This window comes from Amphiura filiformis, chromosome 5 (genome assembly GCF_039555335.1).
Source record: "Amphiura filiformis chromosome 5, Afil_fr2py, whole genome shotgun sequence".
In the NCBI taxonomy this organism is placed as follows: domain Eukaryota; kingdom Metazoa; phylum Echinodermata; class Ophiuroidea; order Amphilepidida; family Amphiuridae; genus Amphiura; species Amphiura filiformis.
This window is the reverse complement of record NC_092632.1, coordinates 67,176,996-67,201,024: the sequence shown is the minus strand read 5'-3', so window position 1 is coordinate 67,201,024 and position 24,029 is coordinate 67,176,996. Positions and strand designations below refer to the sequence as shown.

The following is a 24,029-nucleotide window of genomic DNA, read 5'->3' as shown; positions in this document are numbered from 1 at the left end:
CACTAAAATGATACATGGCCAAATCACATAGTGCTGTAAATAGCGGTTATATAGGCCTAATGATTATTTTTCCTTGATTTTCTTCTGCCTGAAGTATCACTAGATGAAGTTGCTCTTTGATCATTTCACCTGGTGGAGTGAAACAACTAAGATTTCCCATCATGCATTGCAACTATTCAAAGATTGTGTTGGAGGCATGTGTCACATTGGGACTGAACATCTGAAGAAAAACATGTTTAAACATGCACATTTTAAAACTAACGAAAGATATTTGTAATGTGGCCTTGAAATATTTTCTGATGAAATTCCTAATTTGTTTAAGTCATTCTTAATGAGGATGTTCTTTCATGCACTGCTTTCACATGGTAAATTAAAAAGTCTGATATTTTCCATGATGATACGCTTGGCTTTAACCCTAACTCCCTTTTTGGGGCACCCCCAATGGTGGGGGCACCTTATTGCTTTTTAGCAAAGGGAAGGAAAATAAAGAAACAAGATGAAGAGAAAAGTGTTTGCGTCAGTCAGGTTAACATCCACTGACCCCTCAGGTGTGGAGGAGGACAAGACCGGGGAGTGCAAGCCACGGGTGTGACCCTGGCCCATCTAGCATTTTCATGTGTATATCAAGGCTAGGATGATTGCACAATAGCATCACTTTGTGCTGTATGGTTTTGTATGTGGTCTAGTAGTGTTACGGTTAATTGAAGAGTATTGGGCACTTCCCCAAACTGCCCAAAGAAAAGAAAGTGGCACTGGGATGCCAAAGAAAGTGGAACCAGGATGCAGCCCTTTCCAAAACTATGTAGGCCTACATAGTACAGATGAAATAAAATGCAGTTATCATTTAACAAGAATCAGATCTTGCTTGATTTAACCAAGGGTTGTGATAGTACAAACTGTCCTGTCGCATGGAGGACACAAATGCTCCTTTTTGTTGTGTGACCAGTTTAAATTTACAAAAGTTGTATCTTAGTTTTATAAAAGTAACAAGAATGGTGCAATGTGCATTATGGGACTGAGTCTAGTGGGTATTTCCCAAGGAGTGCCTCATATTGATTTGAAGAAAAAAAAATCTGGACTGATATTTTATATGAAGGTTTTTCAATTATTTTATCAATATTGTCCCCTTTATGCATTCATGAAAAAAACCCAGAACATTTTCAGCGTTTAAATAAGCACAAATAGCAAGCTAATTTGTTGGTACTTGTGAGCTATATTGTGGTCCCAATCAAAACAAGTGAAGGTATGACATATACAAAATCTGCATTTTATTGTATGTTTGATAGGAGAAATAGTGATTTTATGTCAATATATAGTTCACAGACCTGCCAACTGTCCCTCATTTTGAGGGACTGTCCCTCATTTGGGGTTTACCAAAGTGAAAATGAGGGACAGTCCTGTTTTCTGAAAAAATTCGGTGATGGGAAATTTAAATGAAAGAACAGCAGAAAATGATGAAAATGTCACCTTAAAAAAAAAAAAAAAAAAAAAAGAAATTGCTATAGCATTCTCTATAGTCTATTGTGATAAATTCAGACCTGCAAAATCTGATTTATGAAAGTATTGCACGCCGCAAGTCTTTGAATTCGTCGGTTCCTGGTTTGTGTACATGTACAAGGTTTTGGTCTCAATGTCCCTCATTCTGACTTTGGTAGGTTGACAGGTCTGTAGTTCACATAGATGTTATTGAAAGTATGCACCAATAATGCCAACATTTTCATTGAAGTAAAATTTGCTTGACCCTCCCGCAATGCATTGTGCATAGTAATACATTGATAAGGTGATTACCACAAATTCTTCTTTTTTACTTCACATTCTTTGGAAATATATTATTGTTTTGGAACGTCAAATTTGAGGATGATAATGAGAAATATGGGATAATATTATATGATGCAAAAATTCTCATCAACGATGAGGTAAGCCAAGGATGAGGCTGTTGATCTGGTCAAGAACCGCAAGGGAGGATTACAAACCAGATAAACAGGACAAATAACAAAACATGTTATTTAAATGTCTAATTAAGCCTTGAGATATGATTTAATTCAAGTAATAGTGCAGAAATAGTTCGTTAGATCAATCATGCATAATTGCCTATTTCAAAGATTTTTAATTATTAATTACTGAGATGATTATTTCATGTCATTTCCTAGAATTGTATGTTAGCTCATCGCAATCAGTTGTATGTACATGTATGAAACACTGGAGGTCACAAGTGCATTGTCATGTAACAATAATCCAAATAACACTCGAAAACACGTAACAAGATTGCGTTCATTATTTGATTATTACCCATAAGTCATGCATGAAGTATTATTTTGTTAAAAAGGTTAATAATAAAGTATAATTCTAAACTGAAATTTAAAGGAAAGAATAGAAATGTAATAGGAAGTAAACAACTTTAGTTGTTCTGTGTTTTAATACAGAGTTGGCACAATATTAAGATTTATTATCACAATTTAATTCAAATGATTTCTGTTTTAGATCACTTATTTAAATCAAGGTTTTCATTTTTTATAGAATTTTATTTCTTGATAAATGTAAGGTAATTTCTTTCTTAATTAAATTGACTCTATTAATTACTTCATTCCTTATGCTTATTTGATCAACTTTTGGATACAATTAAATACCTCAATGATGTTATTTCATTGGAAACTGATGGGTACCAATCATTTTGTTACACAGGAACAGGATAAGAATAAGAATGCATTCATGATGAGAATATTAACTAAGGTTTTCACATCAGCTTGAGGCTGAGCTGTTAAGATGAATTTCAAACTATTGTGATTCGTGACCAACAGTAATTAAGAAATGACTCTGACAGTGTTGTAGTCGAGGACCTCATGTCCGAGGCCAAGGCCAAGGACTTGGTATCCGAGGCCAAGGCCAAGGCCAAGGACATGGTGTCCGAGGCCAAGGACAACCCTCCGAGGCCAAGGACTTTTGTCTCCGAGGCCAAGGCCAAGGACCAAGGACTTTCATAATAATGAACCATACTAAACCACGCCCGACCGAGGGGGGCACAGTGTCGACCTCCTATACGATAAATATAAATTTAATACTCCGTTGGTGCGCGACGGGCGTAGTGGTATTTCACGAGCGCAAGAAAAGGAGTTCTATCTGATTGGCTAGCAATCGATCGCTTAGGTCGCTTAGTAGTCAACTACAAACTCAAAACTGAGCAATGTATTCAATTCGATTGAAATCGATATTCTATTATTGACGTAGATAAAGAGAGTGATAGTGTGTCAATAATGTACATTGTATTGCAGCTGGATTTTACATGCATTCCTTTATATAAATATTTTCTCAAAGAGTTGAATATGATCAAAATTTTTACCCAGGATTTCAAATTTTTACCGCGAAATTGCAGTTAAACATATCCACAGCAAAATACCGGTCCTCACTAATTAGTGTATTTAATTTCCAGTTAGTGTATTTAAGATAAAACATGTGATTTATGATAAAATTTTCTTGCAATATAAATATCATATGGGATACTGATATGGTAGGCCGCAACCGCCACAACGTGGAGCTGCTACGCGTAGCTGACTTTTTGCTCCGTGGAGCCAAATTGACCAATCATGATCATGTTAGAGTTTTTCATTACTCGGAGGTAAAACTGACCAATCAAGTACGACTTACTCATTACGTGAAGCGAATTTATTCATTAAGAATTTGCCAGACGAAGCGTCACGTAGTTGCAAGATATCCTCGGTCACGAAAGTTGTGATTCAAAAGTAGTTTATGAAAAGTACGAACCGACTTATTATTAAGATGGACATGCACTCATAAGAAACTCATACAGTATTGTACATAACTATATAGCTATAGGCAGAGTGGTGGTAAACCATGCACACAGTTCTGCGATCTGCAGTGTATCGCCGGGATCTAATTTGTATAACCTGCGCGGTGTGGCCTGGGGAATTCGACCTTCAGCAAACCAGTTCGGGTTTACTTTATATACTAGTAGTAGGCCATACATACAGTAGTTTACTGTCCGTTTCCTATACACAATACTCAGTGCGCTCACCATTGACGCGTGACCTCTACAGATGGTGTATGTTAGAAGTATAGGCCATTGCCTAGTTGACGTCACTGTGTAAAAAATAACCGGCCAATATTTAAAGTATTCTCTGAAATTCTAGAAAATATAGTTTTGCATGTCCTAAATTTTTAGCTAATTTGGGTGTTTGGAAATATTGGTACTTTTGTGTTTTAGGAAGGATATGTAAACGACAGATAACACCAAAAAATATGAAGAAATTATTTCTAAACCGTGTTAAGTCATTAAGCTTCTCATTTTCAAGAACGCTGGTTAACAATAAGCAGACTATTGTCTCATTTCAGTAAGCGAAAAGCCCACAGTATTGTTACTCTTTATGCTAAGCTTTATAATCGTTCACCCAACTGAAACTATGATACCAGCTCATTGCTCATTGCACAGGTAAAACAGACACAAGTGCAGTGTGTATTTAACCAGAGAAGATCTGATGTAACATAGTTGAGCTGTTTTCATTGAGTGTTATCTTGGTTTAATAGCTTTTAATGGGGTTTAAGTCCTTCAAAGGTCGTGGTGAATTCTACTGTAGACATGACTGCATCATGATTATTTTAAAGTCAACAACATTCAACAATATGATCACCGTGATAGTATGACAGTATATCAGTACTGTGGGTGTCAGTGATCCTGGCCTGACACAGTAGACAAACAAACAAACAAACAAACAAACACGCCACACACATGACACATGCATGCAAGGTAACATTGACTATATACACTAATCAAACAATGGTATTGATCCCGTACAACTGGTCGTGGTTTATTTACAATCGATTCATTTAAAATTCCCATAGTAAACATTAATTTTGGCAAGAGTTTTTCTCTCTGGAACGAGGATGCATCCACTGGCTCAGCGTAATGAAAAGATCTAACATGATTGGTCAATTTAGCTCCGCCGGTTAAAAGTAAGCTACGCGTAGCAGCTCCATCGTTATGGCGGTTACTGACCAGCCATATACTGATCATGCGAAAATCGTAAAAACATAGAATAGAAACAGTGTGGCAGGCTCTCAAAATCTCAAATTGTATGCTTAGCCTGAGTCGCTCGGCCTATCTCGAAAAAAATCACCATGCGTAGCTGTTGAAAAACGTGAGGATTCATCGTACTATCACAGCAATTTTTGACTCGAAGATATAGGGAAGATGACGGTGTGGGGGGGGGGGAAGTCATATTGTCGTCAACATAAGGCAATTTTATATGCACATTAAATAATGCTGCACGGTAAGCCTATATAACTTTATAAAATAAACATGCCTAAAATGGGCTCTTTATTCTAGTTTCAACCCTCAAAACCCAATGTTGTATTTTCAAACTACATGTTCAGATATGAGCTTCCAGTTTCAGTTATGATTAAACTCCCTGGGGCACTTAACACAAAATTCATTTTTAATACTGGTATGCTCCCGGAAAGACCCTGTTTTTGAATCGATGCGTGTAGCTCGAAAGACCCCTGAATTTAACTTAACCGAAAAGACCCATCATACCCAAATTAGGGAGCATACCCACTAAACATTGCTAAATAAAAATAAAATAGAAGTGATGTGTCCTCCCAATTAAACCGAGGTCTCGATCATGGTCTCTGAACTTAGAGGTCTCGGTCTCGGAAGGGGGGTGATCTTGGTCTCGGAAGGTTGGGTCTCGGTCTCAATCTTGGATGGGAAGGTCTTGGTCTCGGTCTAGAACCTACAGGTCTTGACTACAACACTGATCCATTTAAGTACGGTAGTGAAGATTACAATATATCACGCTTATGTCTTTGATCCGCATATACCATTTTGACGTCAAAATGCTAGACAGTTATGTGGTATAACATGTGCGACAAAATAGCCTAAAATGGGCATCTATCTTAAGATCAAAGTGAGTTTCTTAAAATATTTAAAGAACCTTTTTTTCTATTCGGTATTCCTATTTTAGGAATCATATTGGCTGAGTGGAATTTGAATATAAAACCGCATATTTGGCCCCCATGTGCATGTTTTGCAAAAAGCAAAGATGGTAGTTAAGAGTGCACCAAAATATTGACACAGTTTTTTGTATTTCAATCAGGTACAATAAAAAGCTATCCTGGTCATGTTTCTCTAAAAAGTTCTAATTGATAGCAGCAGATTGTGTAACTCAGTATCACTCTTTAAACATTTGCCGGCATTTTTGATGATTTTGCCTGTCCTTGTTGGGTCCTTGTTGTCGAGGACCAAGGACTTTGAGGTCCAAGGCCAAGGCCAAGGCCAAGGACTACACTTCCGAGGCCAAGGACTACATGTCCGAGGACCAAGGACTTCAAAACCTGTCCTCGAGGAGTCCTCGAGGCCAAGGACAGTACTCGAGGACTACAACACTGGACTCTGATAAATCCAGTACTTATCATGTATGATATTATACTCATTTTAATACAATATTATGAGTTCAGGATATAATTAATTTATAATTTGTTACAAATTACATAAGTTTGGGCATTGATAATTTGTCTTATTTCAGTACTGTCAGATTGTGCTGATAGGGACATGCATTCAAATGATATACAAATGTACACATTTACAGTGATGCTGATTTGACAAGATGTAGCTCATGTATCTGGAATATGTGTAATCTAATCTGATCCAAACTGTCTTACGTCAGATATAATCGTCATCCAAATAATGCTAATTTTCTATTTTGGAGCATTAGAAAATCCACACAAAAGTCTGCCATACACAGAAGTGATGTTTTAGTGAAAAAAAATGTAAAATAGAGAAGAATGTGGGATGAAATATCACAACAAAGTTTGTTTTTCATTTTGTTTTTGTGATTTATTTATTTGTATGTTTTTGTTATTGATATTTTAAAATGATTTTGGTCAATTTTGACAACCAATTGTTATGGCATCATAATAGTGGCAACAATCATTGACATTACGTACTAAGTGGTTGGCGGCAGGCAGCTGACCAACTGTGCCAGGAAAATGAAGAGTCCGAAGTGTTGATCCTAGTTGTTGACCGTGTCCCAACAGATGGATGATCATCTTGCATCGCACTCAGGCCAGCTCACTGGCGCTCCGATAATGACCCACTAGAAGCGTGACCAGCAACTGTAATGCCAGCCACTATAATACACTCGGGTCTTGCGTAATTTAGTACAGATTATTTTTCACGCTTGGATTTGACTCTTCTGAAGAGTCCAATTGTGATTAAAGTTAAGGTTTAAGGGAGATTAGGTCCAGTGTAGGGTCTTAATCGTGCATTAGGAGATTTTAAAAGTGTTCATGCCAGTATTCAAGCCATGCAAGTAAAACATCCTGAAAAATTTCAGTAGCAAAAATATCTATTGATGCATTAATTGGGTGACTGTGTAGTGTAGTTTACTTGACAGTCAATACTTGTATAATTTGCATATTTTGATATTGAGAGGTTTAAGTTTCTTATCATAATATAAACCAGTACTGAAATATAATCCATATATATTTATGTTGACTGCGCTGCGTTATGAATTCTGATATATATGAACCCAGAGCGTGAACAAGAATTTCTGTATTGAAAAATAAGAACTGAATTCAAAGTAATTAAGTTTCAACTTGTTGGAGAAGTGAAATTGTCATGCTTCGATTTAAATGTGGCATTTATGAAAAATTGTAATTTTCAAATGATTTGTTCATTAAGAGTCATATCCCGATCTGACGATTCCTGATGAAGACCTGTCTTCTTGCCAAGATTTCAATCCACATCCACAAATAATGTAGACTGTCAGAGTGTAGAACTCCAAAGAGGATATATTACCCTTCCCAGACTCCTTTGCAACATGATGCATCTCCTCATTACATCAAATGATACTCCCAATTACTATTGTACACGTACAGGTTCCTTTTGTTTACATGTTGGGACTGGCTAAACATGGGTCAGTAGTCAAGAAGTAAACATATTTTGCACGATCTAGATGTGTTCTGTTCATTTTAAGGTACTTTTATTGTCCCTATTGACCCATGTTGCACTAGATAGCAAATCAATACAGAAAATTGAAATGGAAGAAATGCATTGTGGGATGTGTAAGGTATCTTCTTTGGAATAGTCTATTTCACTACCTTCAGGCAGCAGCACTACCTTTGAAGTTTGGTGTGTTTTATGTTAGCTTAGCATTACTTGGTGCATGTTCATAATTTTACACGCACCAAAGTGGCGCATATACACGCAAGAAACAACGCTAAACCAACGTAGCACATGCTGAACTTCAAAGTTCGTGCTGCTGACTGGAGGTAGTGATAAAGACTATAGAAGTCCAAGAGTGTATTTTTTATTGTTTGAAATCAGTATTATTGTTGATAGTAAAGAGTCACTAACTTCTTCTCCCTAAATTAAAGCTGCCATCCATCCAATCAAAGAAATATATGTATTCATGGCAGCAATCCGATTACATCACCCACTCTGCATTGTCAGTAGATAGTAATGAACTGCGGACATAGGTGGACTATAATTGCCATAGATAAACCTGCGAAAGAGAAAAGAATGGTGGTAACAAGCAGTTGATTAATTAGTCATGAAGATTGGGCTGATTACACTCTTGTTTGACGGTAGTAATTTGTGCATCAGTACACTGTGGCTTCATTAATCAAAGGATGTCCACGGAGATAATAAAGACTGACTAAATGCAATAATTAATTACATTGTATTAACGCACAGCCTACTACATGTATATACACTTACCCACAGCAGCTGGAGGGAGTATCCCATCATGCATTGCAGTCTATCTGCTTGCTCCATAGCAAATGCATACAAAACATAAGTAAGAGCTGCTTAACCCTAACACCCAAAAATCTTACAAAATCTTACGATGAAAAAATCTGCGCATGCATGAGTCCCAGGGTCTGCGATGGCGCAATCACCCTAAGTGTTATATGCGCGCGGAATTGATGGCCGGGCAGCAATAACCCGTGTAGCTACCGGTCCGTGATCGTGTGCTTGGCATGCGAGGGGTCAAAGGTTCGAATCCCGGGGGTGCCAAGTCAAAAATTCTTCTTCTCCTTGACTTTTTCGGATCTTCTTTGACTTCCGATCCCAAAAAGCAGGGTCCAGTGTTATGGATAGTTTCACTATACTTTAGAGATCATATTTTTTCAAACAAAAGTCTAAGCTTCTCTGATATAATCGAGTAATTGAATGTTGAAGTGAGGGATTTTGTGTACACTTTCTATGGCATGTACATTTCTACTATGGTACTGCAGAGCATGATGGGATACACCTATCAGCTGCTGTGACACTTACCATATAAAGCAATTGGAAATCAGGAAATTGATTATACAAGCTATTGTTATTGCTACTAGTAATCATGTTTGGTTTGGGGTGGAATTGAGCTGAATAATATTAGTTAAAATAATAATGATGATGATCATCATCATCAATGGCAGATTTTAGTGAAATATGCTAACCTCGATGACAGAGCTAATAATTATTTTACAGATAACGGTGACCTTGACAGTTGACACACAATTTGTTATATAAGGTTAAGTTTGCCATTGTTGACACAATAAATCTATGTTAGATCATAGATCACTGTAGATTACACCTGCTTTTGAACACTTTGCATCAGGGCTCAAAATACTTTTAAAAATGAAAGTTCTGTAATTTTTTAAAAATTCTTCAATGCTAAGTATTCTTTTGGATATCATCAAATTGTAAATCTCTAGTCAGATTTTCAGTGTGTTAACAACTATGTATCAAAGACATTACGTTCATGTACAAAACTTCAACATTCTTATCTTGTAAACATTGTATACCCATCTAGCTACTTTTATGAAGAATAAATGTTCTGCAATTGTTTTTTATCCTTCATCTCTATTAGATTTTCAGTGTATTAGCAAGTAGAAGCAATATCATTACTACAATATGCCCCAAAAAACAGAGCGGCCCCACCCCACATAATCGCAAATTGACACGACAGCTTCATTCCAATTCAATTTATTTCATCCAAAATGGTCCTGTGATACACCTTCCCCAATCAAACACATTTGCATTTGATCATCTTCTACTCTTCCCTGAGTAGATCATTATAATATCAAATCTAAACACCATGCCATGGAATTCACCATACCACGTCCAAGCTCACATTGGGCGCCCCATTCCTTTTTTAAAGGAATTTTTATTTTTGATGATGGGAGCTATTTTGACCATAAAGTGTTTGCTTACGTGCAATCATGCCATATTTTTAGTGAGACCCTTTTCTTTCCTTCACTTGGAAGCACAGTATTTTGAGTATGTATACTCAAGTTTATTTATGGTTCAATGTAAATGCTTCCTAATCCTATAGACGTGTGGATAACATTCATCAGAATATATTTGAAACTTTGTAATCTAATTTGGTTTCATTTCAATTTAAAAGATGTTAACTCTACCAAAAATCAAAGACTACTTGTCAAGCAACCTTGACTGCAAATATTAATAGGAAGTTTGTGTTTTAAATTTGAATTGAGAGGAAGTTGTACACATTCCCTTTCTGTTTATCTTTGAGAAAAGCTGCAATTTTAAGTCTTTGGAAGGACTATATTAAAAGCGCTGTGCTTAAAGTGAATGTAACCATTGAGTAAGGTAGATGACGGTGTTTTGCTTGAATGTCTCGGAACAGTAACCATGGTAACAGTTGTGTGCCCAAGGATAGCTTGCAGGGCACACGTCTGTGGGTTTTCTGCAATATCAGCCCATATTTGGCCGGATTCACTTCAAATCCGGTAGTGACGTACAGCTCCTGCAAGTGTGCAGGCAAACTGCCTTTGACATGCACGTGTACTGTACATGATTCAGTATGATTAACTCAGTGCGTGATTTGATACTGCGACCGGTGAAATATGCACAAGATACATTACTACCAAACTGCTGGTAAACCAAAGTTCAGCGCCATCCTGGACTCTCTCTCATTCACCCAAGGTTTTGAAGAACAAGCTCACCAATCCTGATCACAACCCTGTGTGGTGTAACAAAGTATGAACCTAGGGCGGTCACTCAAATATAAAAGTGAGCATATACTTGTTAGCATAAATGGCGTAAAAGGGTTGGTTTTGAGCATGCAGCGTATCAATGTTTAGGTGTCGCTACATGGCCGGTTAGGGTCCATTTTCAGCTATATTGGGGTCTCCTTTTGAACCTCATAAATTGCCATTTAGGGTTAAATTTTGTGGTTACTATTGTATGAAACTGAAAGTACACTTCAAATTAGTAACAATAATTTTAAAATCGTCACAAGCTCTGAGCCCGAGAGGTCTACTTATTACAAAGATTCTTTTTTATCAACATGATGTAAAAAAAAAGTAATTTTGCCATTTTAGGGGTAATGGTGGTTATGCCATTTAGGAAAAAGGTCATGGAAACACCGGAAGTGGTAGGTAAAGTTAATGCCGACCAGAAGTGAATGCTTGGTGGAACTGGTCGGCGTAGTGCTAGGAGTAGGCTAGGTGTGGACATGCAGGATGTGGACATATCAATGTTAGCGTAAGTTTACTCCGAGTGTAACTCAAAATGCGAACACAACTATTAGGAGATGGAAGGAAGACAGGCTCACTGTGCAAAATTACCTAGAGAATTAATTCTATCCCTTATATGAGGAACTACTCGGATGAGTTGTTGCCTAAACAAAAACAGTGTGTGTAGTTTTGCACGTCTACATGTAGTCATTGCCTACTGTACAGGTACGGTGATGGTTAGACATGGAGATGTGTCACATTTATAAGATTATCAAGGTGTTACATTGCCAGTGGGAGCGATTGGTAAAGGCTTGGGAAACATCACTATATTAATAGCATTGGACTATAATAGCATTGGACTCATAAATCCTGCTAATGTCTGCAATAACCAGTTGAGGGTACACATATAATTGTAATGAAATACATGAAATACATGTATTTCAAGGAATGATCAGTCGGTTAATAAGTAATCTAGTTTGGCTGCTACCCAGTGCAGTGAACCAAAGGAATAAGATAACCAGTTAGTAACCAAGAGGCAAGTCAGAGATGGGAAAAATGGTTAAGGCCGCATAATTTCTACTCCATAGTTAAGAGGCTAATTACTCATCATGGTTGTTCAGAGCAAATTAGCCTATTCCACAAATTGTTTAATTAGTATATTAAATAATTATGCATATTTCATCATACTAAATAAATTATTTTGTGTAGAGTATATGGGAAGAATAACAGGGATGAGATGTGTCTGGATTTTTCCAGATTTTCTGGACTTTTTGTGGTCAAAATTTACGCAATTTGATTGATTTTCAGCCCGTTTTAGGGTATTTTTGCCCAATATCACACTGTTTTTCTGGATTTTTATACTACTTTCTGGATATTTCACAAGCTTTGAATCACACCCCTGTAATATTGATAAGCTGGCTTCCTTAATGGAAGGACTGCCTTTTGAAAATGAGAAAAGAGCTATAGAAGGCTCTTCTGACGGATATTCTGGTCTCTTCAAGAGAGAAAGGCGCTATAACTGATAATAGCGATATTAGCGCTCTTTTTTATACTAGACGCAATTGCGCTATTTTGTCATTCGTTTCTACACATAATTGCGATAATAGCACTGCTATTATCAAAAAGTGCTAATTTAAGCTATTATCAGTGTATTTTTAGACTTAGAAGAAAATCAGTTTGGTGAAAATGGCTCTTAGACAAAATTGCGCAATTATGCAATTTTCACTTTACCCCACCACTCAAGTGATAATAGCGCTATTTCGCTATTTTCAAAAATGGCCTTTAGACAAAATCGCGCAATTTTGCAATTTTCACTTTACCCCACCACTCAAGTGATAATAGCGCTATTTCGCTATTTTCAAAAATGGCCTTTAGACAAAATTAGCAATTATGCAATTTTCACTTTACCCACCACTCAAGTGATAATAGCGCTATTTCGCTATTTTCAAAAATGGCCTTTAGACAAAATTGCGCAATTTTGCAATTTTCACTTTACCCCACCACTCAAGTGATAATAGCGCTATTTCGCTATTTTCAAAATGGCCTTTAGACAAAATTAGCAATTATGCAATTTTCACTTTACCCACCACTCAAGTGATAATAGCGCTATTTAGCTATTTTCAAAAATGGCCTTTAGACAAAATTGCGCAATTTTGCAATTTTCACTTTACCCCACCAATCAAGTGATAATAGCGCTATTTAGATATTTTCAAAAATGGCCTTTAGACAAAATTGCAATTTTGCAATTTTCACTTTACCCCACCACTCCGCTATTTTCAAAAATGGCCTTTAGACAAAATTAGCTTAATTTTGCAATTTTCACTTTACCCCACCACTCAAGTGATAATAGCGCTATTTAAGCTATTTTCAAAAATGGCCTTTAGACAACGTTGCGCAATTTTGCAATTTTCACTTTACCCCACCACTCAAGTGATAATAGCTATTTCGCTATTTTCAAAAATGGCCTTTAGACAAAATTGCGCAATTTTGCAATTTTCACTTTACCCCACCACTCAAGTGATAATAGCGCTATTTCGCTATTTTCAAAAATGGCCTTTAGACAAAATTGCGCAATTATGCAATTTTCACTTTACCCACCACTCAAGTGATAATAGCTATTTCGCTATTTTCAAAAATGGCCTTTAGACAAAATTGCGCAATTATGCAATTTTCACTTTACCCCACCACTCAAGTGATAATAGCGCTATTTCGCTATTTTCAAAAATGGCCTTTACACAAAATTGCGCAATTTTGCAATTTTCACTTTACCCCACCACTCAAGTGATAATAGCTATTTCGCTATTTTCAAAATGGCCTTTAAACAAAATTGCGCAATTATGCAATTTTCACTTTACCCCACCACTCAAGTGATAATAGCGCTATTTTCGCTATTTTCAAAAATGGCCTTTAGACAAAATTGCGCAATTATGCAATTTTCACTTTACCCCACCACTCAAGTGATAATAGCACTATTCCGCTATTTTCAAAAGTCGAAAATGCGTATCTGTCTGACCTAACACATAGCGGAATCGAAATGCGTAAACATTAGACGTAACAGTTCTGCACCCTTGCGATGGTCCAGAATTTGAATCGGCAATAAAATATCCGATCTTTCCGATCAAAAACACAAAGTTACAAGTTTAAACATACTATTGTATTGACAAAATACAATATTGCCAAACAATATAGAATAGAACTTTCCACGTTAAGTTGTCACATTATTGCAGGAAATACGGTTACCAAACATTGGGAAAGTTCGCAATGCAATTCCCATTCGAGCGTGTGGGAAACTGAAAGTGCATTATAATATAATTTGATTAGCGTGATAGACACTTGTAAGGGTAACAGTAAGGAATGTGTGTTATTAACTGCAATGTCAATGAAAACAAACGAAGTTACCTGCTTTGAATACATTAGGCTTCCGTTACATTCTTGTATGTTTTTGTTTGTTTACTCATCGTGGAGCTGCATGTGAAAGGATAAACATCAATTTCTTAAGAAAGACCTAACACATCAGACCTAACAGTTCACACTTCCTTACTTGCCCTGCGGGGCTCTTCCGTTGTGGTCCCACTTGGAGCACGTTCTCGAAACGTTTGGGCTGCTGCGTGCATGTTATTAAAAAAATTAGCAGTTCACAGTTTCTTTCTTGCCCTGCGGGGCTCTTCCGTTCTGGTCCCACTTGGAGCACGTTCTCGAAACGTTTGCGCTGCTGCGTGTATGTTATGAAAAAATTAGCAGTTCACAGTTTATTTCTTGCTCTCTGGGGCCCTTCCGTTCTGGTCCCACTTGGAGCATGTTCCCTAAACGTTTGGGCTGCTGGGTGTATGTTATTAAGGAAATTAGAATCTGGAAATTGCAAAATGTAGGGCAAAATTGCGCCATTTTGTGGAAATAGCGGAATAGCGCAATTATCACTTGAATGAGGAGGTAAAGTGAAAATCTGAAAATTGTGTCATTTAGCGCAAAATTGCGCAATTTTTTTGAAAATAGCGGAATAGCGCAATTATCACTTCAATAAAGAGGTAAAGTGAAAATTTGAAAATTAGCAATTTAGCATAAAATTGCATAATTTTTGAAAATAGCGGAATAGCGCAATTATCACTTGAATGAAGAGGTAAAGTGAAAATCTGGAAATTTGAAAATTAGCAATTTAGCAAAATTGCGCAATTTTGTTGAAAATAGCGGAATAGCGCAATTATCACTTCAATGAAGAGGTAAAGTGAAAATCTGAAAATTGCGCAATTTAATTTATAATTTAGCGCAAAATTGCGCAATTTTTTTGAATATTGCGGAATAGCGCAATTATCACTTGAATGAAGAGGTAAAGTGAAAATTTGAAAATTGTGTCATTTAGCGCAAAATTGCGCAATTTTGTTGAAAATAGCGGAATAGCGCAATTATCACTTCAATGAAGAGGTAAAGTGAAAATCTGAAAATTGCGCAATTTAATTGCGCAGTTTAGCGCAAAATTGCGCAATTTTTTGAAAATAGCGGAATAGCGCAATTATCACTTGAATGAAGAGGTAAAGTGAAAATGTTGAAATTTGAAAATTGCGCAATTTAGCGCAAAATTGCGCAATTTTTTGAAAATAGCGGAATAGCGCAATTATCACTTCAATGAAGAGGTAAAGTGAAAATCTGAAAATTGCGCAATTTAGCTTAAAATTGCGCACAAGTTATTGTCATAATTGCGCTATTTTCATTGAGCATTGTGAAAGATTCATAATTGCAATGTTTAGTTCAAAATTGCGCTAATTTCAAAATGGGGTTGATAATTGCGCTAATTTGGAAAAGTTATTATCATAATTGCGCTATTTTCATGGAGCATTTTGAAAGTTTCATAATTGCAACGTTTAATTCATAATTGCGCTAATTTCAAAAGATGGTTGATAATTGCGCTAATTTCAACAAATTCTTATCATAATTGCGCTAATTTCAAAGCCTCACATTGATAATTGCATATTAGCAGTCAGTGTTGCTATTCTGTGTTAATATCGCTATTGTCAGTTCCAGCGCCTTTATGCTTCAAGAAGAGCTTTTAGAAGAGCTGTTTACACCTGAGGCCATTAAAGCATAAAGAATTTAAACGAGTCATCTAGAGGAGCTATATATCGCTCTTGCAAATGCTACTTAAGAAGAGCTGTAGAGGAGTAATTGCTCTCACTCTTCTCAAAAGGCAGAATGAATAGTATGAGGTGTCCTTCTCCTTTATCTTGTCAGCAATTTATGTTTTCACCTTCATCATGGTTTTAGCCACAATTTATACATACTGCGGATTAAACCACTGAGTTAAATTACAAATTTTAAGACAGCTCACTGTTAAGAAAATGTCACCAAGAACAAATAAAAGGCTATAAATAAACTTAATTGGTTAAGATCCTGATGAGATAACTAGCGAGGGCCAACTGCGTGATTATAATATCACAATATTGACTGGATTATCATATTAATGTGTACATTTTGTGTGGAAGATGGAAATCATTCATTAGTATAGCGGACAGATTTAAATAACTATCAGCATGTTGAAACGGAGCGCACAGTAATATATTTTTACCTACTATTTTTTGGACGGGTAGTCCAGTTAGTCCATCCATTGAATCCATTGACAAGTTTGTTTCTACTGAGACCAGAAAGCCATGCCTTGCACTATGAACCATACTTTTTTCGAAACTGAAACTCGGTAAAATAAAAATGTTTTTAAGCTTCCCTCTTTATCGCCATTATCGATTATCGTGATAAATTTTGCTGGTGGTATACGATATAGAAAAAGTAGCGATGAACTTGAGACATGAAAACTAGACTTTTTAAATTGAATCTCAAAATTGATCAGAAGAGAATGCCCTTACGTGTGTTTTTACTATGTAGACATGTACATTTTGCATGAAGAGAATTTCAACGCGACTCTGCATTGTCATTCAGAATTTCATTGCATATCTGGCAACATGCATTGAGATGATACCCAATTGTAGCTGATGAAATACTGAGGAATTCATACATCAAGTTCAGTTAGGGCCATTCAAAATGCTTGCTATTATTGGTGCATTTACAGTGGTGTGTCCAGGGGGAGGGCTTTGGGTGCTGAAGCCCCCTGCACTTTGTTAAAAACATGTAAAATCAGGTTTTTTTGGCGATTTTAGCCATTGAGCACCCCGCATAAGTAATGAAAGCCCCTTTGAGCCCCCCGCAGGAAAAGATCCTGGACACGCCAGTGATTTAGGTTGCTCCACTCCAGATATATCTCTTGATACAATGTATTTTTCATGATGGACCATTCAGTTATTACATAGACCCTGTAAGAGATCATTGACCAACTTGCATTTATTGGGTAATTCCATTTAGAATCCACACTCCCTGTGGCAGATTTTACTGCCATCTCAATTCCAGTTGCACAGTATGCTCAATCCAGCTGGTAATTTTAGCTAATTTTACGTGAAATAATGCCTAAAATTTAACAGTTTTGTTTAGAATTCCAAAATCTTCCAAATCTTTTCTACTCATTATGGCTGAAAATGGACTATTTCAGTTAAAATCCACACTACCCCTGTGGAAATTGCAGCCCACATCGTAGACATCCAGAGATGGTGGAGAAAATCGATTTGAGCAGCTGCTTAACGATAGACGCAATAATTCATCAGAAAGTCGAATTGTAAATAATGATGAAATATTTGACTTGTAAGCCAATTTTGTTTCAATCAGTGGTGATGATAATGGATTGATGTTGATTTTGCTGTTTTAAATTAAATTCAACATAAAACAGTCATTGGTTAACCTTGGGGATGATAATAGAGTATTATGTACATGGCCAAAAGTGAACCACTTCTGTTGTGTATATGAATGCTGTCTGAAATTTTGGTGGGTTTGGAGGGGGGAGGAGGGCAGAGTGAGGAAGCAAATCCCAAATGTTACATAATGGGATGGATGTTTTAAATAATTGTGTGTTTATTATGCTTATGTTGAAGTTACTGTAGCTGTAAGGTATAATTTTGTTTTCATTTTTCTGTTTTCTTTCTCTAGTTACTGGACCTGTTTGATAGTGAAGATCCAAGAGAGAGGGACTTCTTAAAGACCACACTGCATAGAATCTATGGCAAATTCCTGGGTCTCAGAGCCTACATTCGCAAACAGATTAATAACATATTCTATAGGTAAGATGTTTCATACCGCAAAATCTCCACCTACTGTCATCCAGGGTTCTATCCAGGAGAAGGGGGCCTAGCAGTGGCGGCGCCAGGATTTTTTTTTGGGGGTGGCAAAGTGAATTTCAGGGGGGGAAATTGCATAAAAAGTGGCAATTTACGTGATTTTGGGGGTTTTGCCTCAAAAGTGGGGGGGCAAAATGCCCCTTGCCCCCCGTAGCGCCACTACTGGGGCCTAGGCCTTAGGTCCTCTTATCCAGCTGAAATTTGGTTAGTCTCCTCCTACTTTGCACTAATCTTGATTTTTGGACCAGAGCTTAACCTCACCTCCAAGATTTGTCCCTCAAAATTGATTTTATATGTTACATTTTATTAGCCAATTTTATCTTAACATAAGATTGAAACCACTGCATAAAATTCTTATTTGGTATTAAAATATCTATAATCATCAACCTGTGACCTGGAGGTCTGAGGTCTTTTTGGGGGAAAAATTGTAATTTTCAATACGAAATGATGGATGGCTTTTCCTCCTAGCTACATACACTTTAAATACATATCATTAGATTTATAAAGATTACTTTGAGGACTGTTACATTTCCAAAATATCAATTTGCCATAAAATTATGTCACAAATTTCAAAAATAAAAATTATTTGATATCAAAAGGACATTCCTCGTATTCAGAATGCAATTTGCTATGTCTGATGTACTCCGGTGTCCCTCAAAGATACCGTGCAAACGTTGCTATCCGATCCCTTTTAAACACACAACAGTGAGCATATTTTAACTCCCTGTAAAGTTTGATGCTGTAACATATACAATAACCTCATATGCCTTACAGAATTAGAACTTGTCTGTCTGTGATGTTATGTCTGTTACTGATAACCCATAACAGATCCAAGATTCCAAAACAAACAAGGCAAAGGTCTTGTAGCAATCGGGTTATAATGTCTATTGAGTAGCTTAGGACTCATGTAGAACACCTGTGTTAATGTACATTCTGAATGAATGATGCCTCGTTTGGCCAAGCTAATTCAGTGAGGTTTTGTGAGGAATGAGGCAACTTCATTATAATATGAAATTGTCTATTGAGTAGCTTAGGACTCATGTAGAACACCTGTGTTAATGTACATTCTGAATGAATGATGCCTCGTTTGGCCAAGCTAATTCAGTGAGGTTTTGTGAGGGATGAGGCAACTTCATTATAATATGAAATTACATTGTTGCACTATCCTCTAGCATTGTGTAATCTAGAAATGGGGTTAAGCTAAGAACAGATCTTAAAACAATTTGATTGTTTTATGCAAGAAATATATTAATTAATAAAGCATCAGTGTTCTCCCTGACTAGTGGACCAGTCTGAAACCACTAGTGAAGTGTTGAAACACCACTAAAACTTAGAGTAAATCACCTTTGTTTTTAGTTGGAATTTTTCATAACAAACAAAATTCACAGTTGAAATCATATTTTTGGATGCATATGTTTCTTCATTTTGTTTCGAAAACTCTTAATTTGTATTAAAAATAATGAATGTTTTGGCGAAATTGAAACAGAGAAGAGAAACTAATTGAGGTTATGATGAGCAGTGGAACCTAATGAGTATTCTCTATGGTTGGTGTCTCACACACAGTAGCTATAGTGTGTCTTGTCTCAAGTTGATAATAACGCCATGTTGGATTTTACAGTGGTAATTTTGAATCGCACGCTCTAACCTTATCCTGTGGAGCGTATGCACATGCGTAGACGGGCGATTTGTCCATACTCTAGTGACGCAATCATGCACTGGTGGCACACGGAGCCACCCGCAACAGCTCTCAACTTGAGACGAGACACAGCATATAGGTCAGTCATTAGCAATTCATGATCAAAATAGAAGCACTTAAACCAGAATACTGTGATAAGTGAGAATAAATTGTCAATCCGATAGTCGCATATGTATCATATCATGAAGTGAAACTGAGTGATACAGAGGAGTATGCGTCCAGAAGAAATTGGCAAGATGCCCAAATGTTGATAAACTATTTATAAAAACAAGCCATACCAGATAAAGGTTAAAAAGTAGTGACCTGGTGAAAAATGATGTTTATTTTAAAAAAAATGTGTGGTTGGACTGGAATTTTTGGGACAACTTGAGTTACTACATGTACTTGTTTGAATCATTTGCCATCATCTTTAAAGATCTTCCATTTAAATAAATAAATAAATAATAAATAAATTTTGTGATTTATATAGGGCATTTTTCCAGAGGTTTCATTGCGATGTAATTTTTTCGCTGCTGGTGAATCAGCAGAATCACTTCGCATCAACTAGGTTTTGCAGCTGAACCCGGCGCAAACCAATCCGCACTTAGATTGTAACATCCACCAATTATCTGTGCAGCTCCCCAAATTTCATTAGGTGAAGGAAATAAACCAAGTACACATGCAGTTCTTGGGCACAGCCGGGGCTTGTACTTTTATTCATTTTGAACAGAAAAATCAAAAGAGAGCAGTTATTGTTTCATCTTAAACATATTAAGTTTCCTTGAATCTAAAATTAAAATTAATATTTGTATTGTATGATAAATTGTGACTAACATTGTTAGTGACTTTTGTTCTTTCAGATTTGTTTACGAGAAAGAAAACCACAACGGAATCGCTGAATTACTAGAAATTCTGGGCAGGTATGTAGACCAAATGAGGCAAATTGCTTTCATACATCTCATTTCATTTTAATTCTTTCAGGTTTGTTTATGAGACTGAACACCATCATGGGATAGCAGAATTACTAGAAATCCTTGGAAGGTATGTGGACGAAACCACTAGCAACGGCAAGTGGGCTTGACATGCCAAGGTTGTAAATGCTATAGCCGGGAAGGTTTGTTGGTTGGTAGCTAAATGTCATATAGACCACTTGACATGTGACGTCATTGCCCGGCAGTATGCGCGTGAATTATGGCACTTTCCATTGTTCTTTGCCCTGCAGTGTGCGTACGCATCGTAGTTTGCTCAGGGCACGTGCATTTTAAATCTCCCACCACATTTCATATAGTACAAGAAAGCTATTGACCAGTGAAGCGGTTTGTTCGAGCATATCGACAGACCAATCCCTCGCCTTTATTGATAAACAACGATGTCAAGAGGTCTATAGCTCAGTAAGGATATGGGTGCTAAATAGCTGTTAACATAGTGTTGATCATTTAATGATCAGGGATGTAAGTTTTCAACATTTGCCTGATTCCAGGCATTTTGATACTCAATATATCCACATTTTCATTTATTTTCTGCCCATTGGGCTATTCCATTTAAAATCCACACTACCCCTGTGGTAGATGTTAGAAATATCTTCCACAAGGGGAGTATGAATTCCAAATAGATCATCATCACCACCATCATCCTTCGGCATTTACATCTCTGGATAATGAAAAGACATTTTACTTGTTTATTGCATGAATTGAAACAACCTCAAAGTGGTTTTAGGTTTACAAGAATATTTGAAATGACCCTGGCAGGAGAGTGTATGTGTGTATAGTTGTGTTCACATTTTGAGTTACACCCGGCGTAAACTTACGCTAACATTGATCAAAATTCCACAAATATTTTCCCTACTCCTACCACGTGTCTACACCTGGCCTACTCCTAGCACTACACCAATTAGTTCCACCAAGCATTCACTTCTGGTCGGCGTAAACATTGGCTACCACTTCCGGTGTTTCTGTGACCTTTATCAACCGTGCGATATGTAATTTCTTAGTTCCGACTAACAAAAGGTCATACTTACACCGGGTGCCAGGAGTAACAGCGTTCACATTGCAACTTACGCCTGGCGGAGGTTACACCCAGCTTGCTACTCCTGACTTTTGTCAGGAGTAAATCGTCGGACGTACGCCTGGCGGAACTTACGCTGACCATCGTTCACACTGCACCTTCTCCTGGCAGCGCCTACCACTGCTCCTAGCAACTTACGCCGATCAAGTTCCGCCTGGCGTACGTCAGACAATGTGAACACGCCTTTTATAAAGTAATGTGTGAGCTAATGTATACATTTCATAATATTAAAGGTCAAAGTAAGTCATGTTTTGGCTGAGGTTGTTGTGGCAATGAAATTGTTGGGATTCTTTATAATGAGCTGATATCGGCAGGAAATTCACCAATTTCAGGAAATGGATTCTTGTTTCAGAAAATAACACTGTAAGAAAACTTCAGAAATACTGTTATTCTAATTAGTGACAAATTTTTGATGGCTTGCGACTCGCGTCTCTGTCAGATATAACAAGGTCTAATGCGATTGATTTTAGTAGAAATTCTTCTTAAACTGGAAAAGTGAAAATGTAGCCTATTGATTAAGTTCTTGTTTGATTTTTTAAGTGTAGAGGTAGTCATTGTGACTTGTTGCTAAGATCACCGCGTTGACGCTTGACTGAAGAGGTGCATCATGCGCTGCGACTTCGTAATCAGGGGCGTAATGTCTAACGCATGACATGCAGAACGGCAATACCCACAAGATGGCGGATCCCGCAGAAAGGCTGACGACCTCATTGGGCTATTCGGGCTATTCCACTTGAAATCTATAACCCCCTATGGACGACATGACCTTAATTTTCCTTATAGGGAGTGTGAATTTCAAATGGGGTTACCTAAATGGGTGATCCATTTGAAATCTACACCCCCTGGGAGATATAGGTCATGTCTGCCATGGGGGTGTATGGATTTCAACTGCAAAAGTCCCTTGCTGTAATATAATACGATGCATAATGTAGACAGTCAGGTGTCAACAATAAGTTGTAAAACAGAATTTTATTGCAGACTATGAACCCAACATAATTTCTATTAACAAGTAAAAATTACTCATTTCATATATGGCTTTACTTTTGACAAAAAAGTGTTATTTGATAAATTTTAAATCCATGTTGCTCTTTGAATGTAGTCATGATTTAAAAATGACTTCCAACTATGTTATTGAAAATATGCCAATGATTTTGACTGCCTGAAGAAGGATTATAAATTGATTGGGTTGTAAAAAAAGTATTTATGACGGAAGGTTCACTAGGGTCCACAACATCTTCATCTATCAGGGCACAGTTCTTTTACCCCAATACATTTGTACATTCATTGAATGAGCTTAGAAAATTTGGGTACAAAAAGTCATACCCTGCAACTTGAGGTCAAATTTTGCACTATGAGTGTTTAATTGAGGTTAGGGACGCACCATTAGATATTATCGGGGGGGGCTAGGGAGTTTGGGTCAGGCAGAATTTTTTTTTTTTGGCGCCAAAGGCGGCGAATTTTTTTTTTTTTTTTTCGCTGCCTTTGGAGGCAAAATTTTTTTTCGCCGCCTTTGGCGGCGAAAGTTGTATTTTTCAATTTTAATGTATACCTTTATACAGAGCTGGGTAGGGAAAATTTTTTTTTTTGCTCATCAATGAGGCAAAATTTTTTTTTTTTACTCATCAGTGAGGCAAAATTTTTTTTTTTTACTCATCAGTGAGGCAAAACTTTTTTTCAAAAAACTCCCTAGCCCCCCCGATAATATCTAATGGTGCGTCCCTTATTGAACTATGTCATTGGGATGAGGCCATTGTGGTCTATAGTAGTTTCAATAGTCAGGTGTTTGTGCAGTGATGCGGATTTTAATATTTAGGTCACATGGCTGAACCATCGTGAATGCCAATTCACATGTGTCTGTTCTGTGTGAGTGATTTTTTTTACATGTAGTTTTAATGGAAGTCACAAGTATATGTTCCATTAGAGCTAACCTTGGCCTGAACCAGCCATTGTCTGTAACACCAATATTATGGGGAGCGGAAATACACAACATTTGTGTTTATGATGCAAATGTCTTTGACTATGCTTAATTAATTCAAAAGATAACCTCTGCCCTAATAATCCCAAGCAGGTGCCTGAAACTTCTCCAGGGAGGATGTATCATAAGAGCT

General features: G+C 37.0%; 1 protein-coding gene across 3 annotated transcripts in view; it reads left to right on the top strand.

The window, feature by feature from the left end:
• LOC140153594 (serine/threonine-protein phosphatase 2A 56 kDa regulatory subunit gamma isoform-like) overlaps window positions 1-24,029 on the top strand; it is an 85,638-nt gene that overhangs the window by 38,598 nt on the left and 23,011 nt on the right. For all 3 annotated transcript variants that reach the window (XM_072176376.1, XM_072176375.1, XM_072176377.1), the window contains 2 exons: window positions 17,995-18,125; window positions 20,718-20,777. In XM_072176376.1, the coding sequence (XP_072032477.1) occupies window positions 17,995-18,125; window positions 20,718-20,777 (191 nt within the window). The remainder of the gene's footprint in view (window positions 1-17,994; window positions 18,126-20,717; window positions 20,778-24,029) is intronic.